The sequence below is a fragment of the Watersipora subatra genome, chromosome 11 (assembly GCF_963576615.1).
Source record: "Watersipora subatra chromosome 11, tzWatSuba1.1, whole genome shotgun sequence".
In the NCBI taxonomy this organism is placed as follows: domain Eukaryota; kingdom Metazoa; phylum Bryozoa; class Gymnolaemata; order Cheilostomatida; family Watersiporidae; genus Watersipora; species Watersipora subatra.
Genome location: NC_088718.1, coordinates 28,669,406 through 28,693,299, shown reverse-complemented (window position 1 = coordinate 28,693,299; position 23,894 = coordinate 28,669,406). Strand labels below are relative to the sequence as shown.

The 23,894-nt window shown below is 36.5% G+C and overlaps 1 protein-coding gene across 2 annotated transcripts in view; it reads left to right on the top strand.

Annotated features, from left to right (window-relative positions):
* LOC137408259 (ventricular zone-expressed PH domain-containing protein 1-like) overlaps positions 1 to 22,327 on the top strand; it is a 29,786-nt gene extending 7,459 nt beyond the window's left edge. For both annotated transcript variants that reach the window (XM_068094702.1, XM_068094701.1), the window contains exons 4-15: positions 1,548 to 1,698; positions 2,088 to 2,262; positions 7,233 to 7,420; positions 9,695 to 9,904; positions 11,168 to 11,382; positions 13,946 to 14,123; positions 16,183 to 16,300; positions 17,305 to 17,453; positions 17,786 to 17,917; positions 19,642 to 19,794; positions 20,388 to 20,489; positions 21,380 to 22,327. In XM_068094702.1, coding sequence (XP_067950803.1) covers positions 1,548 to 1,698; positions 2,088 to 2,262; positions 7,233 to 7,420; positions 9,695 to 9,904; positions 11,168 to 11,382; positions 13,946 to 14,123; positions 16,183 to 16,300; positions 17,305 to 17,453; positions 17,786 to 17,917; positions 19,642 to 19,794; positions 20,388 to 20,489; positions 21,380 to 21,598 — 1,990 coding nt within the window. In that variant the 3' untranslated portion in view covers positions 21,599 to 22,327. The remainder of the gene's footprint in view (positions 1 to 1,547; positions 1,699 to 2,087; positions 2,263 to 7,232; positions 7,421 to 9,694; positions 9,905 to 11,167; positions 11,383 to 13,945; positions 14,124 to 16,182; positions 16,301 to 17,304; positions 17,454 to 17,785; positions 17,918 to 19,641; positions 19,795 to 20,387; positions 20,490 to 21,379) is intronic.
* The last annotated feature ends 1,567 nt before the right edge of the window (positions 22,328 to 23,894 follow it).

The following is a 23,894-nucleotide window of genomic DNA, read 5'->3' as shown; positions in this document are numbered from 1 at the left end:
TCTCTTTCCAAAACGGCTTAAATGGGATGTAGATGAATAAGATGGCTTCTGTTTACACTTTCATACGACCTCATTCATCGAAATCTTTTCACAAGTATACCTCGCGCATTCAATAAAACCATGTCTATGGTTCTTACTTGTCTATTTCATCATCATTGTAATGCTGTCACTGGGAGCACTGATATCTCAAAACCTTCCGTGAAAATTCGTTTAATTTGTTAACCTTAGCTCGAAGGAGTGCATATCATTCTCTGATAAACATGATGAGTCTGTTGGTCACCTGTGATAGTCGAAAAATGCTGCAGAAATTATTCGCGCTGTTTGGCTGGAAGTATGGGTCACATGATCAGATTACGACTAGACGATTAGACCAGGCCGAAACAAAACTGTAAAGTAGCGAACATCTATATTTGATACAGGCTTTTCTGTAGAACCTGAAGTGTTTGTCATAAACTAGTACTATAAGAGGTATTATATTGAGCCTTTTATTGGCTTTTCAATTCACATGAGAACATCACTTGTCAAAACAATAACCAAATGGATTGACCATGTCAGAGAAATAAACTGATTCCAATCTACAGCAGTTTCGTGATGGCGGCGATTAACTGTTCGTTTTGAGCTTTCAAGAGCTTGCAATCACATTTCCACATATTTTGCACCTACAACACAGCAGAGTAAGACTTGGTGAATCTTCTGATACCAAATAATTGTAATGTGAATTTTGTTGCAAGTCAACCTTTAACCATATTGCTATATTCTCGAATAATTGTACATATAGTTATTACCCATGATGATTTCTTATGACACACTGGACTGTCAGGCTAGTAGTGTTATATAATAGTACAAATGGATGAAAATTTTGTAATATCTAAAAAACAAGTGCAATCTGCCATCATTCAAGGTGTTGTGAAGCTCAGAATTATGGCAGCCTATGCTACATGTATGTTGAGGCAATTGTAAGTTGAGATTTGTATGTTGAGGCAATTGTAAGTTGAGATTTGTATGTTGAGGCAATTGTAAGTTGAGATTTGTATGTTGAGGCATTTGTAAGCAGGTGTTTTGATGTTGAGGCAATTGCAATTATATGTTTGTATGTTAAGTCAATTTAAGTAGAGGTGTGTATCGTGAGGCAATTGTGAGTAGAGGTTTTTATGTTAAGTCCATTGTATGTAGAGGTTTGTAAGTCAAGGCAATTATCAGTAGGTGTTTGTATGTTGAGGCAATTTTAAATCGAGTTTTCTGTCATAAGGTAGTCATAAGTAGATATTTGTATGTTGAGGCAGTTGTAGCTAGAAGTTTGTATATTGAGGCAATTGTAAGTAGAGGTATGGTTGCATATGACAGCTCATAAAACTTGGTAAATGTAGTGAAACCCTATTTGTGCGCAATCTGCGCTCAAAATAGTGTGGCAAGTCAGGTTTTCCTTTTTGTCCAGTGGTTAACAAGGTCTGTGCATTGAATATGTTTGCAAGCTCACAAGTATGGCTGGCTGGTTGTACTATCATATAATACAGTAAGTACATAGACAGTTGTGTATATGTTCTCAGAGAGACGGACACGATAGATGAGCATATTCAGGCCTTAGTATCCGTACTGCGTACCTGCCTCGGGTTTGACCTTCAGAATTACCCTCATCGCGCTGACTCGGACTCTCCCCATGCCAAGCTGGTCTCGGATATCTTCAGCTGCATCTTTCAGGTACACATTGTTAACAACTTTTCTTGTTTGTTGGTTTTACAATTGTTATAACAAGAACTTTAAAATGCTGTCGGTTAACCTTTAAGCTGTGTGAATCTGCCTTTATTGAGTGATTCCAGATGTCTATGCAATGATAGCATGTGATTAAATGGAGTAGTTGTGAGTATCACGCCACCTCACATTAGCATGTTAGTAACACATGCATTGGTTAGAAGTATGTTATATCATCTCGCATCAGTAAGCCCTGTAGACGGAATATATTAGCTAAGGGCATCATGTCTCATGATATATAAGCGAATCCTTAAGCTAAACGTATTGGTTAGGTGTGTCATATTGTATGTCAGCCAATTAGTAAGTCCTAAGGCTAAACGAGAACGTGTTTCCTGCAGAATTACTCCAAGCAGATCGTCATGGAGATGGCAGCACCTGTCGCTGTTCTCTTCCTCGATAAGAAGAACCCAGAACTAACCTTTAATATCACAAGTTACCTCTCATTGGCTGTCATAAACCACGCCCACTTGGTTACGCCTCATGTGGACTGCATCATACGCAGCATAGCAGCAGGTAATGTACATCGCCATGGTACTGTAGGGGCTTAGTTAAGGCTGGTTCATCTATATCACCATATCTCTGCGTTGATGCGACAATACTTCGGTGATCATCGATGGTAACGATGTTCACGCTATCGCAAACCTATCCCGTTTGCATCAGAAAACACTTCGTGATGTAGTGTTCCCATTTCTATTTTTAAATTTTCACGAAGAAATCTCCTAGTTTTTTTTTTTGTGCTGGGATCAAATACTAGTCCCGCAGCGACTATTATAAACGAATATGAATATATCACACTATCTGCGACCACGAATTACCATCACCGGAATGGTTCACATTGTGAAGGCGGTCGTCAATGCTCCGGGAAATATCAGGAATGTTTGACAGTTGCAAACTTTCTCGGCGTGTTCGCATTGCTTTGTCGATGTCATCAGTTCGCGGTTCAAATAATCGACGATGAACGCCGGAAGAAAAACGCTGACATACAGCAGTATAGTGTGAGCCAGGCTTTAGTCTGATTAAAGGCATCGCTATATTCCTTGCTGACAGAGCTGATTGTGTTTAACTTGTGTATCCAGCGGTAACAGTATGAGGCACATCGTGTCTCTATTACCAGGCCCGTATTCCCTGAGGCGGCTGGCCGGCTGAGCCGCCCCAACTTTTCAGAAATTTTCGGCGGTTAAGTACAGTCAAACACGAATAACTCCCCCTCGGATAAAATGTAAAATTTTATCTCGAACACATGGTTTTAACCCAAACGGATTTGTTGGGTCCACTCCCACGCAATGATAAATTGCTTTAGATAACTCGGCCTCAACATCGTTTACTCGAACAGTTATTTGCCCAACGGCTACGGAGACGGTTTTTATTGCTGTAGAATATCCCTTTATTCCAAGCAATAGAGACAAACATCAACTTTTAGTAGTTCTTAGGCATCATTATTATCATCATCGGCAAAATATTTTTGTTAAGAACTTTTATAAAGGTTTGCAAAAGGTCATGTTTTACCAAACATCTGCTTTGCAATGGCCCATCGAAAGCGTGGAAACCTTTGGATGAACTTGAAATAAAATCGGCAAAATTGATCTTTGTTAAAACGCTCAAAAGGAAAAGATGTCTTTTTCCAAGCGTTTTAACTGCGGCCAAGTTTTGCCTAATTTACTCTGAAAACGTCCTGGCAGTCACATCACCTAAAACAAATAAATCTCAAATAATAGAAAAAGATTTATACTTTCCGATAAAAATTTTTAAAACTTTACATAAGAGGTCCAGTTAAGGCCCTACATGAGATAAACCTGTTTGGGGGGCTTACACCGCCCCTCTCCAAACCCCCAGATGTTCATAACTAGTCTCCTGACATTTGCCGCCCCAACTTGCAACCAGGGAATACAGGCCAGTCTATTACCATATACAGTATCTCCACATATATGCTGATTATAGAATGCAAAGATTTTTTTACAAAACTTTCGGCTCCTGCTTATACACACGTAACGCTGATTGAAAGCAAACAAAATAACTTTATGCTAATTTAATATTAGCAACTACAACTCGAACCTTTATTAACTCGACTTTATTAATACAGTGGACCCTCGTCATATGATTTTAATTCGTTCCAATGTTGGCATCGTGTTGGCGAAAATGTCAAATGTAGGGTTATAGAAACCATAGTAATTATATAATGCAAACATCTCCTGGTAAAAATCATCAAAATTTCATATACTTAATTATTAGTAATTAGTAACAAAGTAGTATGTTAGTCTGAGTAACTATAGTTACCTACCGTAACTTTAGTGTATTTAGTGGTTATGATCTGCAATAAATTGTAACACTTCAATTTACTACATGCAGTACATACCGTAGGGAGTTCTGACCTTCGAGACAGACAAATAACAAACATTGAATTAAACTTAAATAAATTTGGCTAACTAAACACATACTTGAAAATCAATTTTAGTGTGTATTCTTAACTATTTTATTGAATTTCAACTTTTTCAACGCTAGAATTTTATCACCTATCGGTTTCTGGCTTCGTTTTCACAATAAATTTTAGCCGGCCTCATTAAACCTTTTTAAACCTAATTCGATCAAAAATCCCGAGCTATGCTGTTCTCAAAAGCGGCCACTCGCATACTTGACTATTTAATGGTCATCAAAAGGAAAAATGAAATTTTATTACTGTACCTTTGGAGGGATGTGACATGAGCTGGTACATGTAGTGGGTAAAGCGGAGAGGAGGCAAAGAATGTATCAATGCTAATCATGTTACTGCACACTGGAAAATAAATTGGATACGTAATGAAGTGGATTTTTGTTAGTAGGCTAAGGGAAGTTGTATGGTCCCTGACCTTATGATCGCAACTCCAGCTTTGCTACTGGTATAAAGGGAAAATATTACCACTCTTCACACGAGGAATGCTGAACTGAGAGAAATCGGTCATAGTATCTCTTTCAGGCGAACAGCGTATTGGTATTTTTGTTATTTCGATGTGATAAGCACATCGACTCCCAAATTTGAGTTTCGGGCAAATTCTTTTGTTAAATTTGCATGGCGAAATAGGATTTGTATGGCGACGTCAAAAAACCATCGTGTTCAACTTCGCAAAGGTGAAAAAATCGTATTACAGAGAGATCATAACCCGAAGGCGCACTGAAAGTAATATAGCAGTAATGGCCACCATTATAATTTCCTTTTTCACTACCAAATAAGCTGTTATGGAGACAACTATTCACTAAACCAAATAATTGACGTCGGCGTTTTCATAACATTTGATCAAATTAATTAGCATAAAATTGTACATCATCTGATGCCATAAAAAGTCCACAAAAATGTTATAGAATGAGTTTGGCACTTTAGTCCTCTTCGTACTATCCCGTGATTAACAAATTAAGCATGTTTTGAGTCCGACCAGTTATCAATATTACTATAGTTTACAGCATTATTATTACTGTTAAAAATAAATACCCACTGTCGCTACTATTATTACCCAATATATAGTCATCAGAAGTCTATTGATCTACAATTTGTGAGACCTTCGTAGCTGTAATGCATCTGATCATTGCGAAGAAGAAATAACTATAAAAATGTGCTTTTGCACAGCGAAACTAAGGTCAACATGAGAAGCTAATTTGTTTTCCATTGGCTCAACGCAAACAGAAGATTGTTTCCTGTTGATTAAGCGGAGACACTATGCCACTACTCACCCATCAGAAATGTCTCGTACTAAGCCTGCACAAGCCACTCCATTTCCTCAACCTTTTTTTCTGATAGATATGTATGGCATGTTGGGAGTTATAGCAAGAATACCTTGTTGGCGTATATGGGATTTCTTATAAATCCCTGATTTCAGATCAGTTTTTTAGGACCAGCTTATATGTGGGAATATACAGGTTTTTTGCTCAAAATTTGGTGTGCGTTTTTTTTCTCATCTATATATCTCAAAGCTTGTGTGTGTGTCCAGTTTAGTTTGTCCAGCTATAGTTATCAAAGTATTGGAATGAAGATCGTATTGCAGAAGATTTGATCTCAGAACCTCCCGTTCGTCCGGCAAATACCTTACCAATTAAGCTACCTGAGATTGATGGATTCATTGGGCGATATATTTTATGCGTGCGCTCACGGCTCTTATTAGTAAGCTTATTCAAAATAGCCATTGGCAATGTGCCAGGCTAATGGCAAGTGGCAGGCAACTACATAACCTCTCACTGTTTATAAGCTGATTTTAATACCCGTGCAACGCCAAGCATTCCGCTAGTCATTTTATATTTGACACTTCGCAAACTAAGTTTTCTTATTAATGCAAAAGCTTTTACTGTGGTGACCTTGCCCATGTCATGCCAAGGTTGTTAGTATAGGTTGCAAATTTGGGAAACTATGTTTTTATCTTGTCTAGTTTGTTTTGTAATTTTCTCAAAACACGTAATCAGAAGTTGTCATAGTCTGTATCCAGCTAACTCGATGTTTTTATCTTCAATTTAAAAGATCAACCTGTGTAGTTGTCCATTAATTATCAATCAGTGTAAGAGGCATATCTTTCGCATGACATAAATGTCACAAGACAGCACTTGGACATCTACATCCTAAGTTGTTTCATTATAACACCTACATTGTAAGTTAAATCATTGTATGTTGCCGGAACTTTACCATAAGAATACTCTATAATTCATTTGATTTGTTTGACTGTCGGGGAAACCTATGATAACTTTTGAGTAATTGCTTCAGGCAATTAAAAGCGACAGAACAATACATTTTGTATAAGAGATATAAAAACAATATATCATTGAAACAGTAATCTATAACCAGAAGCTCTCATCAATGCTCTGACTCGGAGATCAGCCAATGAATATGTAGTCTTGGTGATTCCAAGGTAGGGAAGTAGCAGAGATGCCTTAGGCTAGAAGAAGTTATGCTAACTTAGGTTTTACTTGTAGATTGTAATTTTTTTCTGGCATTTTGTCGACAAATTTTGCTGTCAGCTTCTCGATTAACTTATTGAACTGTTTTGAGAACTTTGTGCATCATATTTTAAACGTTAATTTTGGTGTGTAATCAAATAACATATAAAATGTTACATTGTGTTTTCGAAAATTCCTATGCTCTGTAGAGGTTTGATTATGGACATATACTACCTAGTACGCTTGTCTTTCCAAGCACTTTCAGAGATCGTCATGAGTAATAATTATGATCATGATTTTTTGTGAGGATGTAAGGTGACTGAGTGGTGCAGTGGTAGTGTGCTTGCTTTTGAATCTGATGCCCTTGGTTCGATTCCTGGGCAAAGCATTGCTCTTTCTTCATGCTTTTAGCGTTGTCTCAGAGCGACGAACACAACTCTTATTATAGCAAAGATTGTTTGGAAAGTAGATAACAGTTCCGTTTGTCCAGATTATACCCTATATACACTGCTACTGGATTTGATGCTGCTGATCGCTGTTGTTCTAAGCCAATTTTGCCACAACCATGAGAAAACAAATCTCAATTTATACAGGCAACAAAGGGGTCATCAAGCTACTCCCATCACTCTATGAAGCCGGGCCGGAGTATCTTCATGAGAATGTTGATGGCCTTGTTCACCTGCTGGATGAAAGACAGGACTGCCTAGAGCACAACCTCACTCAGGCTGAAAGAGAAGCACTGTTTGAACTCTTGACCAAAATGTGCGCTAAAAAGCCAAAGGTAAGCAGCGAGCTATATTAGGAGTCGTCCATCTCTACACCATTTTTTCTCATTTATGTTCAAATACTAGCTGTGCTACCCGGCGTCGCCCGGGTATTAAAAATCAGCTTATAAACAATGGGAATTAATGAGAGTTTCCTGCTACTTGCTATTAGCCCGGGACATTGCCAATGGAAAATTTTAGTAAGCTAACTAATGACAAACACTTTCTTACACAATAACCCTGTGTAGTATACATGCAGAGCTATTTGGTATGTGCTCTCATATAGCGACTTATATCTACAAATGAACAGCTCGATCTCTGTGGCCTATTGGGTAGGGTCCGAGATCAAATTCTCTTAGGTACGGATTCTTTATTCCAAGATTTTAATAGCTATAGCCGGAATGCCACATATACATACAGAGATGCTTTGAAAAATATATATATAGATGTGGCTGGTATGAATCTGCTTGCAGGAATCTAGCAAAGCATCAATATCAGATTTAGTGGGGTTAGTTAGCATCTCAGGGAATGCTAGTGTATTCTGAAACAGAAAGGAGCAACATATGATTTATAGTAGCTTCAGTAGGTTCAGCTTGCATATCTAATGGTGGAGATAACTTCAGCTACAGTTCATGTGTGACAGAAGGAAGCAAGTCTTAAAGAAATGTGGAATTTAAATATCTCAAGCAAAAATTGGTGACTCTAAAATATGCTTCAAGATTTGCCTAAAATATAAAAACTACGTCTTGTGTGTACAGATTACTGTAAAACCTGTATTTGAATGCCACCTTTATTTGAACGCCACCTCTATTTGCGCATCACTATAACAGAAGGGTTGAAAAATAGAGCGACACTTTTTGATTGAATGCCACTTCTATTTAACCACCACTATTTGAGATTCTTGATCTTTACTAACCCATAATAGCTAGTGATCAGTAAAAGTGTTCACAAAACTACTAATAGTTATTTGATTACACGAATAACAAATAATTCGTTGTCGTTTCTGTTCTGATCGAAGTCTGTTTTTCAGCTCTGTCTTTACAGTTTTTTCGTTGAAACTTTGATTGCAACTCCCTAAAAATAATAATTTTTAGTAACTGTATCAGAATAATAGTAGTTCTTTTTTTAACACGGTCTTAATACTTCAATGTATGTGAAAAGGGTTTTGCGCATTTATGATTGAATTTTCGCCACTGCGTGTTTTGAGGCTATTTTGATTACACACAGTTTCTCTTTATTTGCTCGAGAAGTGGATACTCGTACGTGTGCTAAAGTGCATCGCGTAAAATTTTTTACCTTGTTAAAAAATTGTCTTGGCACTACTATTGACTAGCTCAGCTGTGCAGAAGAAAGGTCAAGGTCAGAAGACACTGGAAGGTATTAAACAGCCAGAAGAATATGAAAGGGTTTCAAACAGAAACAACAGCCTGAACGCAATTGGTCGAGCAAACAGTGCTGATATTTTTGTTTTGCAAATGTTAATTTTTGTTTCTGAATTTGTTATAAATATGGTTGTTTATGTCACTTGTTCTTAAATATATATTTGTAGCATTTGATAGATTATTATTATTATATAACTTATAAAACTGCAGATTGATTGCATACTATTTGATAGGATCACTACGGTAATCTAAACTCGGCTTACAATGGGTCGACACTCGTAACTCGTCTTCTATTGCACTTAAAAAGCCTGTTTTGGCTGCAAACTAACAAACATCAATAAGTTCAATCAGCTTTTATGCCACCTTGTTAAATATAATTATAAGATGAAAATATGCCTTCAAATTTCAAATGAAATAAAAAACTTGAAAGTTCCAACAAATTGTAACACAGGCTATAAGATCATTATTGGTTAATTGTAAGCAAAAGATATCAACTGGTCGAGACATTATTAGCTTCTCCATGTGTGACAAGTGTGAGATAAGTTAGCGAATTTCTTCTGTACAATAGGGTTAATGTCGTACCGCTGGAAGGAGAGTGCAAAATATAGACCGCCTCCGATTCATCCCGTAAGAAGTTTAAATTTGTCTTCTCAATATTCCTACGAGGTGCGTAAAAAACACGACATCACCCTTTATTTGAACATCATCTCTAATAAAACGGCACTATGGAAGAAGGGTTAAAAAAAATAGAGCGGTAAAGTTGGGAAAAAAATTTGAATTCTCCTTAAACCCAGCTTCCTCTCTTGAATACCCCATCAACACTCAGTATATATTTCCTCATTATTTATTCAAATATATAAATTATGTTTAAACATTTCTTATTCATGAGGAGTTATCTCTCCTTGACAGATATTTGTGCCACATCTGCCTGCCCTCGCTGATCATCTCTCTAACAAGCAATCTGTAGGAGTTGTTCTCGCCATGTATGATCAGATAGCCAGGGAGACACCTCAGGCCTGCCTCGACTTCAAAGAGCAATTGATGGAGGTGGCTAAAGGAAACCCAACAACCGCTCTTCGTGTCGCGAGGATAATGGGCAAGATTGGACGACTAGATGAGGCACTGTTTTATGATATTAACTTTTTTGTACTAAAAATATTAGCTCATGTATATACCACATATGTGTATCAGTGAGTTTATTACCTGTGGCGCACTATTAGCTGGCATGTTATTGAGTAGAGTCCAGGGTTGTTATGTAGAGGTAGGCTTTTCGTCTTTGTAACAAGCTGCTTCTAGTGCTCAAACCTAGAATGCTGCCGCTGTGGGTTAATCGAGATGTCCTGTAAGTCAGCCGACCGTCATACATTCAAACTTCAAAATCGATGTAGAAAGTCAATTTGTTTGCAGATTTGTTTGTTATGATCACGTATTCCTATAAGATTACGTTGTAATTCGTTTAATTTGGTTTTACTTAACGGAATAAGCTACGTCAAGTAAAAACAAGTAAATTATATAAAACTACACATTGTTAAAACAATTAAATTATATAAAACTAAATCATCTTTAAAACAAACTGAATTAATAAAGTAAAAACTAATAAATTTTCCTTTATTGTTATTTTACCACAAAGACATGCTCTTGGAAGCAAAGGTTTGATAATTTGTAGGTTCAAACCATATAACTTTCTCTAACTTAGATTAGATAAAGTATAACTCAGTCTGACTTACCTCATGTATTCTTTTTTATTTTCTTTTTATATGCTACTTTTAATTTTATTTTTTGTTAAGAAACTTTGTTACCTTGAAAACTTGGACTATCGTAGTTGGAATCATTTGGTTTGAATTGTATGTTAAAAAGTTCATATGTTGAGGTGTTTGTAAGTAGATGTTTGTATGTTGAGGCGTTTGTAAGTAGAGGTTTGTATGTTGAGTCACTTGGACATAGAATGTTGCATGTTGAGGTGATCGTGAGTAGAGTTTTGTATGTTAGGACTATTGTAAGTAAAATATTTGTATGTTGAGGCAATTGCAAGGCAAGGTTTGTAAGTTGAGGTGATGGTTAGTAGAGCTTTGTATGTTGAGGTGAATGTAATTACAGGTTTGTATGTTAAGGTGATTGTAAACAGACGTTTGTATGTTAATAGGATGGTAGGTAGAGGTTTGTATGTTGAGTCAATTGTACATAGAGGGTTGCATGTTGAAGTGATCGTAAGTAGAGTTTTGCATGCGGAGGCGATTGTAGGTAAAGGTTTGTTTGTTGAGGTGATCATAAGTAGAGGCTTGCATGTTAAGCTGATTGTAAGTAGAGATTTGTATGCTGATATGATTGTAAGTACAGGTCTGACTGTATATACATGTACATCATAATCATCCTGACTTGCAGGCACAGGCAGAAGAGTGTATCGACTACCTTGGGAACCAGCTTGGCTCAGCGGATACGAGTTACCTCCCCATTCTCCTACAGCAACTCTTACACATTGGACAGAAGTTTCCTGAATTACTCAAGACTCACATGGACACAGTAGCCATGTTCGGAGAGAGTAAGGAGGTTGAGGTGAAGCGTCTCGTTAGCCGCCTCCTTGAACTGCTCAACACAAAGTAAGAACTTGGGTTATCTGCCAGTAAGCTGGGTCCCATGTGCATTGTCAATACACTGTGGAGAAGGCATGCTTAACTGGGATGCCTGAACATGAACTGATGTTATTCGAACATTAAAAACGTACTGTGTGCACATTGTCTGTTCACTTGCATTCATTTCTTCTGCCAAGACATGATATGACAATTCCTTTCATAGTAAGCCTGAGTTCCCCTTATAAGATGCTCTCATGAGTATTAATAGAAGAAAGGTGAGAGAGCTGTGAAAATATCATCATAGCATTCACCCACAGACACTGCAAACATAGCCTGAGCATTTATAAACTGCTCAATCGACTTTATTAATGCACAAAACTATTGGCTAAAGTTACCAATACTGCAGCCAACTCTTTTATATCCTGTCGAGCTTTTAACAGATTTGTTTGATGGGTATATGTATTTACTGTTTGAGAGAGATCTAGAGAAGTCTTTAGTACAGTAGGCGCTCCTTCAACGTAAATATTACGTTCCAAAAATGTTTATATTATAGGTGTTTTATGTTATATGAACAGGAAAATACATGTAAATCATCTAGTCTGTTCCAAGATTGTTCCAAACTCACACCTTTTGGGATTCAAAATTAAAAAACCAACCTTTACCTCTTAACTTGCTGACCGTATAGTATTGTGTGGTATTGTTAGTTTGTATAGGCAAGTTTTCTCTTTTTTCTTAACACTTACACACCATGATTACCATAATTTTACGTTAAGTTTAGAGGAATGCACACCTTCATTGTCTAAGTAAGTCAATTTTTTTTACTTTTTTTCCACAGAAAGATCTATGCTTCAAATAAAATAAGAGAAAATATTGGTTACGTCTAATATGAAGAAGAAAAACTATATATACCGTGAGTTTTCGCCATACGATATTAATTCGTTCCAGTGTTGGCATCGTAAGAATGTCGGCATCGTAAGGCGAAAATGTTATATAGAAGTGTGGAAACCGATTGTAATTATCTATAGCAGGCACCCCTGGTGAAAACATCAAAATTTTATATAGTCTGTACTGTACATATTAAAAATTTATAACAAAATAGTATGTTAACTTTAGTAATTATAGTTACCTACATGTACATTAACTTTAGTGTATATAATAGTTGTGATCTACCACGAAATGTAACATTACAATGTATGATGTACAGTACGTACCATAGGGAGTTCTTACCTTCAAGACAGGTGTATAACATAACGTTGAATTTAACTTAAACCACAACTGCTACAATCCTCTAAGTAGAAGTTTTCAAATAGCAAATCAACTATGCTGATCACTATGGTTACACTATTTTTCATATTTATTGCTTCAATGAAAAAGTGCAAACAGTTTTGAGATTAATTTGCATATTTCTCAAAAACCATGTCATTTTGAAGGCGTTGGCTATATAGCGCATATCGTCAATTTTGTGGCGTAACGTAGCATATTGGGTTTCAAGACACCCATTTCAATGGAGTCCTTTAGATCATTTAGTCATTCTAGATCGGACTACACATCTCCAAGTTCCGTCCCTAAAAAGCTAGGTTACGTCACATATTTATGGGCGGGGCTTGTTGTGTCGATTGCGACACCGATATTGAATCACTGTAAAAAAGCCTTCAAAACAAAAAATGACTGAAAGTTAGTGGATCAATTGAGTAAAAAATCGAAATCAGCGTGTCTGATTTACCTGTTGAACAAACAATGAAAGCTGTTCGTGGCAGCTATGGTTTAAATGAATTTAGCTCACTAAACACACATTTAAAGCTAAGTTTTAGCGTGTATTTTACTAAAATAAACTTTAATTTTGTGTCATTGTCTAAAATTTTATCACTTATCTGTTTCCGGTTTTCGTTTTCACTATAACTTATAACGAATAACGCTGAACTGAGAAAGACTTAGCATCATATCTCTTTAAGGTGTTGTGGAAGAGATTTTGGCGAATAGCATATCGGCATCTTCGTTATTCCGACGTATTCAGCACACCGACCACCAAATTTGAATTTCGAGATAAATTTTTTTTGATGTCACATGGCAAGAACAAAGCGTATAACAGAGTAATTGTGACCCAGGGGGTGCACTGCATAACGGATACCCAGATACTCGCATATATCATTTTCTCCTAAGTATGGCAAAAGAGAAAATGATAATTATAAGGCTAAATATGAGATTCTTGTTCTTCAAATCAAATTTGAGAAATTGTATCGGCTTCGTACTTTGCGTTATATGAAATTTCTTATGTAATACGATGTAAAAAATTTACATAAATTATTTATGTTCAGTGGAAATTACGTAAAAGGCTTACATAAAAGTAGTGTCTACTGTAACATAAACTGTAACATACTGCAATCTAAAGTACTATTATAGTCCTGCATACATTGTGTTTATTCATTGCTACAATAGTAAGCCATGGTTTTAATACTTTTATTTGAAACTGCCTTTTACCTTGCAATATTGCAGCTTCCTTCATATTTCAAATTTGTAATTTTCACAATCTATTCCGAAGGTAAATATAGATACTAATTAGTTGTCATTCAATTAAATTTAAATATTGCAGAACACCTGAGTCAGTATCGCATCACCCATCTAGTGGCAGTAGAGGTTCACTCTCGAGGATATTCGGTAAAAGGAGCGGCAGCAGTGACAAGACGGCAGCAGGTCATGACGGAATTGTGAGAATTCGCACCCCTCAGCCGCCTAGCATCACCAGTGCTTCCTCTGATCTGCCCCTCGAGGTAAGTGCTCCACTTCAGCCAATCAAAACCTGTTTGATGACTAGGGTCAGCATCTTTCAGCAGGTACGCAATTAGTGATTCCTGAAGGTTGACTAAATATCAGCCTAACTTATTACGTGTTGAGGATTTTAGAAATGGTTTTACATCTGGTTGGCTTGATTGTCGAGCCGACAGCCACAGAACATTGCATCATTCTTACTCATTATGAAGTAGAGATAAGGGAGACATGACAGACGAGTGACTCAATAATTTGAACCGATAACTTCAAATAACCAGACAAACATTTTCACAATCCATATCTTGCATCTAGACATACATTGTGACCTAAATTCCTTATAGGTTACATCGCTACCCTCTATTCTTCTTATTAGAAATTATTACAGTTTGTGTTTGATTGACGGGCATCTCCAAGTCTAATGTTTGGAACGCTACACCTGAATGAGTCATCGACAGAGTTCAGGAAATTCTAAGTTAGTTTTTGGAGCATTAAAATATGTGCAGTCGACAAAGGCCTCATGTAGCTTATTCCTAGCCTTAGCATTGATTTTAAAGTCATGGTAACTGTGACAGGAGTTTTCTTCTCACCGAGTTTGCACACATCTATTTTGTGACTATTGTTGATACCAATTATAATTCAATGAACTAAAGTCATGTATTTTGCTGTTTGCATTGTATAGCCTATTGTAGATAGTCTTGCTTGGATCAAAATTCCATTCATTTTATCTTTTTAGTTATTGTCTGATATGTAGCAATTCAGTTCATTGTTGCGAACCGCTACAATTTTGAGACCATCCATCGTTCATTAACAAAAGTTCATCGAAGTCATCTTGTTTTATTTCAAATACATGTTTGAAGTGAATATAGCAGTATTCAAACATAGCTGATGATAATAATAAGTTGCACATCTATAGTATGAATAAAGCATTGGTAATAAAAACATGTTGCCTAGCAAAGCAGTGCATGGGAATAGTCTTGTAAATTCTTTTAAAGGTTGACTTGCAACAAATTTCACATTACAGTTATTTGGTATCAAAAGATTCACCATGTTTCACTCTGCTGTGTTGTAGGTGCAAATATGTGAAAATGTAATTACAAGCTCTTAAAAGCTCAAAAAAGCTCAAAAAAGATCAGTTAATCGCCGCCATCACGAAACTGCCGTAAATTAGAATTAATTTATTTCTCTGACGTAGTCAAACGATTGTTTTGACATGTGATGTTTTCACGTGCATTGAAAGGCTAATAAAAGGCGCAATATATAACTTCTCGTAGCACTAGTGTATGACAAATCCTTCGAGTTTTACCGAAGAGCTCTTACCAAATATAGATTCTCGCTAGTTTACAGTTTCATTTCAGCTTGGTCTAATCGTCTAGTAGTAAACTGATCATGTGACCCATACTTCCTGCCAAACAGCACGAATAATTTCTGCAGCATTTTTCGACTATCACAGTTGACCAACAGGCTTGTCATGCTTGTCAGAGGATGATATACAATCCTTCAAGCCAAAGTTAAAAAATTAAACGAATTTTTACGGTAGGTTTTGAAATATCAGTGCTCAAAGTGACAGCATTACAACGATGATGAAATAAACGCGTAAGGACAATAGACATGGTTTTATTGAATGCGTGAAGTATACTTGTGAAAATATTTTGACGAAACAGGTTGCATGTGTGTAAACAGAAGCCATCCTGTTCAGCTACGTCCCATTTGAGCCGTTTTAAAAAGGGATTCTAATCTACAGCTGTTTTGTGATGGCGGTGATAACGGTTCGTTTTTGAGCTTTTAAGAGCTTGTAATCACATTTCTGCATATTTTGCACCTTCAACACAGCAGAGTAAGACATGGTGAATCTTTTGATACTGAGTAACTGTAATGTGAATTTTGTTGCAAGTCAACCTTTAAATTACATGGAGTAAGAAGACAACTTCTCGAACACAGGTTTATTCCTAATGAAAAGTATATGTAGGTATGTATTATTGTTTTTTAAATTGAATGCAGTTGGGTGTAAAACTATAAATGTCTCAAAAAGATTTATGCTATATTTTGGATTTCTTCTGGTAGGAGAAACCTCTTCCTGACCCGGTCCACAAGTTTTGTGCAAAACATATCTCTGTGATAAAAGTATATATTGACAAACTCTCTACCATCCTACCTCTTCCAGCAAAGTGCACAGTTGAAGGTGAGTGACTCTGCACAGTCGATAAGAACTGTTACATATTATGGCAGAATACGTTAGATTAAAGCTGATAAAATAGCGAAGCGATAAATACGACTGGTCAAGTTTATTACCGAGTACAAAAGGTGCGAGAACGAAAACAGTCTCATGAGAGAGAGTCTACACAAGAATACAACAAGAACCGACATTTGGCTGTTGCCTCTGGATGATGGAATGTAAATAGTATTGTTCTTGGCTATTGCTAATTTTATTTAAAAGATGACTTGTGGGTCATTTGGGCTACATTTGCATCGTTATGATCCCTAGAAATGTTCTGTAGAGGGATTTTTAGGGCTTGACAGCGTATTGTTTTTAGTCTTGTCCACTAGCATGTACTTCACATCTTACTGTAGATAACACTACACCTTGTAGTTGTCTTCTCTCGATGTTAATGTTTAGCCAGACACATGAGTTAACAATTCTCGATTCTCTGAGGTCATTAAGTAGGACATGCATAAAAACATATGCTCTATGAAAAAGATGATCAAGTTGGATGTAGAAAACTTATGCTCATGAGCAATTAGAAAATCTACTGGTCACATTCTGTGAGCTGTTTGTATAAATCGTAGAGAATCTTGGATCACATAACATCTTTGATGGCTTTGTTAGACTTTTATTCATTGTCTAGTGACAGTTCTGTGCTTCTGTTTAATGAGCTCTGACAGGCTGAGACAGGATTTTACTATTTGCTTGTAATACATGGAGTAAAGCATGCCATGTTGGTTTCAATGTTAGGGGCAAATTATTGTTAGCGAAAACTTTTTTAGAACTAGTGACTGAAGGTTTCTGCAGCAAATCTGGGAAAATTACCTCTGTAATGCATGCATATCCGAACTTTAAAGGTTTGCATGTGGAGAGGAGTTTACCCTAACAGAAGAGAAAAACATGTGCTGCAATGCATGTGCTGTCGGCTATGTTTTGGATGGAATTCTTAAAATGATTCTGCCTTTTTAACTTCCTGCTTGTAGAAGAGAAGAAGAAAAAATCTCGTCATGTTAGGCTCTACTTCAGCTGTACAAAACGAGGAAAAAGTTGCCTTTATCCCGGTCAGGCTTTCTTTACAGTCAAGTCTAAGATTCCCAGACTATGGTTGCACTTGATGTTTCTCAACCTGCAAGTAAGAGTCGGAGACTATAGCTAATTGTAGCTATTACATTTTCAATTGTTTTGTCTGAATAACCAACCATTGGTCTCAGGGAATCATTTGAAAAATCTTTGTTAACAGTTGTCCTTACTGATTCTTTTTACCTGATGGCAGTTCTTGAATGTTTTAGTTGGTTTACAAGTATGAGAGTTTAGCCTTTTTGTTATCGTTCTTAACTAGCGATGAACGTATCGACTCGTATCATATTTTTATCATTTTTCAAACAAAGATCACATTCTCTTCATAGACCGCAGCCATAAAAATTCGTGTCCGTCCAGTTAGTGAAGAAGGTTTCCTCGTTGTAGTCAAAGTCAGCGACAGCTCTCAGGCTGAAGGATTCATCAGTGTCAGCGTTGGGAAGTTGCTGGGAGTGTATTCAGGCAGACAGAAGTGACTCATTTGTCAGGCTGATAACTGCCTCGTTTCCTTCTCAGAAGGTCTGTATTGGTCAATATAGTATTCAGTAAAATCTCTACATATGGATTAAGATATAGTAGATTAAATATTGCTACTTACCTCAGAAACAGGTGGACATAATCATAGGCTTGGCGAAGATTAGATTAAGAGGTAGATGTAACTCACTCTGACTCACACTAGCTTGAGTTTATACTGATCGAGGTTATACATTTGTTTGCTGTTTTCATATTTCATAGCTTTTACATTTTATTTTTAATTTTCGCCATTCGCTTCTTGACTTTAACTTAGGCAGCTGGGGTGTTTTGAGAAATGTAACATTATGTCAGCTGTCAATGACATTTATTGGAAACTATTTTGGCCCGCAGTTGAATATTTTTGATGAAATTTTACATTCGACCTTTGACCTTGGAATATTTATTTGTTAACAAGATCGTAGTTAGATGTATACCTCTCAATGATAACCTGTTTAACCTTACATCACATCATGCTTGCATCTTATAATATTTTATGTATAAAAGTTGCACATCAGACAATACATTCAAGTGTAAGTTATCTTTCTATATCTCATTTAAAAACAAAGTTAAGGAATTTTGCGATAGTGCATGTATATATAACATTGTGATAAACTGATTAATAATTCTTTGTATATGCCAATGCCGTTCTCCATCCATTGGAGCATCGTATATCCCCATAGCAGTAGCTCAGTAGTCAGCGAAGTATAATATTTGTGGCATTTTAATTTTGTTTTCATTAAACTATTGTGAAGATTAAAACAAAAAAGCACATGCGAAATCTCTTTTTTTACTGCACTGTAAATATGAAAACAGTATACAGTCATATCTCAACATACATGCCTAATGCGTTCCTGGCCTGAGCTCGTATGCCAATTCTCTTGTATCTCAGATCAATTTTTTCGGTATAAAATAACTGAATACAAATTAATCAGTTTCTATCCTCTGAAAAAATCGCCCACTACAGGATATTACAGCAGAGAAACATGTTTTAATGGTTCTACTTCATCACCTACTAAAATATACCTACTTAGTGGTTATAATTTACAATAAAATGTAAATTATATTGTAAATTATAATTTACATATAAATTTCCATACAGTACTGTACATACACTATTTATGTACAGTACTGTATGGAGTTCTTGCCTTCGAGACGGACTGTAGCGGCTAATGGTAGTGTGTGAGAGACTTGACCGCAACACATTCGACACGCTACACTTTAAATTTAACTTAAATGAACTCAGGTTACTTTACAAACACTTAAAATACTGTTCTCATAACTGGCCTCTCACATCTTCAACCACTTAGCGGATCTGTCAAGAACTGTCTGTACATTCCAAATTTGTCCTGTATCTCAAGGCAAAAAATTGATTAGAGTTTTCCTCATATCTCAAATTTCTCATAGGTTGGGTTATGACTGCACTCAGCCCTTAAAATGCATAATAGTCTGCATTTTAACATCATTTTGGACAATGGGATGAATAAGGATGGCGCAGCCATAGTTGGTTTATCATAAATCAAATCATAAAGTAGTGATTACTGCATGAAGTTGTTAAAAATGTACTGAGTGAGCAACAAGACAAAAACTAACCCTAAATTTATGATGGTATCTGGGAACTACATAGAGATCTGTCTATAGCCAGGTTTGTTTACTGAGGTGAGACCATGTAGTCGTATGGTTGATTTTTTGCCAATAACGGTATGACTTAAAGAATTATGTCTCTCCAACAGGAACAGCAGACACTCCGGCAGGAGCTATGGGAAGCCCGATTCTTCGATGTCATCACCTTAGAACCAGTGAGCAAGCACTGGTCTTGCTTCATGTGCAACAACCCGGAGAAACTCTCTGGTTTCATCAAGCCAGATGGTACACCTGGTATCACGGTAAGCTGACTTTGATACGAACTTAGATTAAATTATCAAAGCAAAAATAGTCTGTGCATCTGTTCTTGGCTTTGGTTCTTCAATTCTCAGAAGTTGCCAAACATCATAGGAATGAATGATTGCTTTTTGTCAATTGGTGAAAGCTTGTTAAGATATTTGTGGTTACGATGATCTCCCTGATAGAGTCAGCAGGCTAAGTAAATGAGAATGTATCGTCATTTATTAAAGCAAATTTGGCAGTGACTGGCTGTCCGCATATTTTTATAAACATTGTTTTAGTTTTTGTTTGGAGTGATGTGCTCGCTATTTGTGCTCATATTGACTAAAAGTGTTTGGCAGCTTTGTAGTCGGCCACACATATTGCACAGAACACAGCCTATGGAAGGCAAACATAAATCTACCTTTTGTCTTTTACACTTCCAAAATACGTTTAGTCTGTGAGAAACTCGCCGATGCTTTGCAGCAATGAGAGAAGTGGTTCAACAGCCATGTACAATGTCACCAGTAGCAAGACCTGGGTGTAAGTGTCATAGCTAGTAGATGGGAAAAGATTTCTGGTAGATTTGGCCCAATATTCATCCTAATTATTTCAGGGGCAGTTAAAGGAGAAAAAAGGAAAATGGAAGTTATTTAAGCGTTGGAAAAAGAGATATTTCACTCTGTCTGGAGATCATATCACTTATCAGAAAACAAGGGTGAGAAATATTAATCTTTTTTCCGACTTGGTTTCTCTATGAGCGCATTAAATGTAAAGGTTTGACGAGAATCTAGGACTACATATCTCTGACCCAACACCATTTAGATATACCGTATACCATTGTAGATAAGCCGACCCTAGAAAAAGAGCCTTGAGTTTATAAAAATTAACGTAGTAACCAACTGTACAAATGAAAACGCACCATACGCACCTATTACAACAAAAAGGTGCAGAAGAGAATTAAGGAAAACCGTTATTTGTTCAATGGTGTAAAATCGTTTACAACTGTACTAGAGGTACTATTAATGCAAACAAACTGCATGGAAGTTGTATGATCACATGTATGACCGACCAATCACAGACAGTTATTGCTGTCATAGCGCACTATTAGCGATCAAGCGCTGCGTGTACGTGCGTGCACACTTTGTGTGCGTGCACACTCTCATCGTGAGAACAGAAGCTGGACAAAAAAGGAACATTCACATGAAGCTTTTCTTCGAGCCCCGAGTATGGTATAAAATAAACTGAAGTAACAGGCCACCAGCCGCATGCTTAGTATCGTTCGAGTTGTAGTTGTTGAAATTAAGTTAGCATAATGTCATTACACATGATTGTGATCAGAGTTATGCACGTATAAACCAACCCCTAAGTTTGGTAGCATTTTTTAGCGTCAAACTCAGCTTGGATGCGAGGATATACGGTAACATAATGTCTACAAATATATAGATGGACATTTATGATTAGCTTAAAACTAACGACTAGATTATTTCCCAACCTTCCAGTTATAGGAAGGACAAGCTCACAATTGTTCGTTGTCTCTCGACATCCCTTGTGGTGTTCTAGATAATTGTTAGCATTTGAAAGTTGTATAATTTCCTTTGCTTGTAGAACAAACTCGAAACATTAAATGTCAGCCATATTGAATCTGTGAGAGCATGCAGGAGAAAACCAAGAGATGTGCCTCGAGCTTTCGAAATATTCACTGATGACGGCGCAACGTACAAGTTCAAGTCCAACGATCACAAGAATGTTGAACGCTGGGTACAGTGTCTCCATTTGGCACTCTCCAAGCAGCAGAAGACGGGACGGTTTCACACTGTCAGCTAGTAGAACCCGCTCTAGTTATTTTTGTTGATAATCTACTAGCAATTCATTTGTTTCCAGTTACAACAGCGGCTATTTATGATATACATGTACACTCGGTAGGTAAAACAAGTAAATAAGAAGTCGTCACGCAGCAACGAATAGGAAGCTTCGATCTAGTAGTGCCAAGAGTTGCTTCACAAAAATCTTAAATATTACGCCATATCTTGCGGTCATGCAATTTCACTTGCTACATTTTAAATAACGATTGAGTCAATTCATTTCTGAAAGAAACCAGTGAAATGCTTCTGTTGTCTCACCAATCAGAGCTTTTAATTGTGAGTTTCAGTTCTGCTTCATGACCAAAACAGGTCCTCAAAAAATTGTTTGGTATCACACGTTTCATATTAAAACGGTCTCAAGTATTGTTATGATAGCTGGTTATGTATTCTACTTAAATTTATATTTGTTATCACTTTGTTACATAAACTTAAATTCAAAGGACTAGCTCTGTGCACTAAGAAATAGTCATGAGACAATTCTTCCTAAAGTTGTCTTCACAACATATTAGTAAGAGAATGCAACTTATTTTTATTTGTTTCAGTGATCATTTATACCCGCTGCAGTTGGTAAAGTGTTTTATTATATTTATATTTTTTGGCATATCTTATTAACTTTAGACAGAATAAATAAATATTTTATTATACAATAAATAAAACAACTCAATGTCCTTACTCAAACTTCTAGTTTCATGCACCTTATTATTGGTAGTATGCTGCTAATAAATAAAGAAGTTTTCTGCTCCGATTAACCTATCCACACTTCATCTTGTCAATTTATAAGCCATGATGCATGGATTCAGTATCTAGCTTTCTCTCCCAGACCTTCACGCTATTCAACCATAAGCTAGTACTGAGCAAGGATGAACCTTCGGTTTACACAGCATTCAACTATGGTGTACTTCGAACAACACTTTTGACATGCACTATTTCTACCACATAATACATTAAGGCCTTCAAGCCAACATAGTCAATCCTGGACTTGCGATGTGAGATTTGAGCGAATGTGTGATTTAACATCTGCAGTGATATACAAAATTCAACGCCCGAAGGTTTTCTAAAAGCTGTAGTAGCATAAATTACGATAGTTGTTCAAATATTACAGTTCTGTGTTGGCATATTAAACTGCATCACATCATCCGTTCACATATTAAAAATAAAGAAACTTAGAAATTTAGCACGAGTGGTAGTGGTAGCAAAATAAGGTACAAGCAATGCTTTCTTTAAAATAAGTCCTTAAAAAAAGCAAACATCGCAGTTTATTCATCAAGTCAACTACTCAGTGCTAATCCTTTGTACCACCATGAACCTTCCTGCATTTGCCTTCTTTATCATGGAGGTAAGTGACAATAGCTGTTTATTATTATTTCAGCTTCTAACATAGAAAATTCACTTTTTTGCATTTCAATTTCGCCATTAATTTACAGCGTCGTTCTATCAAGTCTGTACCCTGTAGGATGGAGTAGATGAAATAACATTTATATGAAACAAATATGAATTATTCTTTTAAAAACATGTACAGATTACCTTTGCTCATGGAGATTTGACAATAGGTGAAACGAAAACTGGTACAGAGATGGTTCAAAATGAAGTGCAATCCATAAAAAGCTCAAATATTGTTTTACTCCGTGTCTACTCACCTTCAAACAAATCAGATTGTTGAGCAAACTGGAGAACTAATAGCGAATCATGCGCCTGTTTCGCTTCTCACGCCTGTTAAGGCACAGAAATTGTTACTACTCGCCATATGCCACATTTGCTGTGTAAGGCATCACAGTAGAGTAAGCTTTTGCGAAATAGCTAACATACATATAGATTTTTATGTGTTAATGCAGTTTGAAAAGATGCAAAATTTTAGAAGCTTAGTAGCAAAGCCACCAAAGTACGCAGCAAGGGAAAAACTTTGGCAAGCATAGACACATATTCCCAGCCAATTAGTTCAATACATCAAAATAATTATTACATCATTGTCAAAGACTAGCAATAAAAAAATTCCAACTAATTAGGAATACTGTTCAGAATCTACAGTAGATACTGCTACTCCATCTTCTGAAATTAGTCATCGAATTGCTCAATTGCCATTGGGACAAATAGCAGTGAAGAGAACACATAGTAATTGCTGTTGATTGATTCACTAGAATTTGTGACCCATCTAAGCTTACACAGGAAATATTATATACCTTCAGTTAATTTTATTCAAGTCTAAACTATTGTCATTCTTCATAATCTCATTTTCTAAGTCCCACTGGCACAACCTGAGA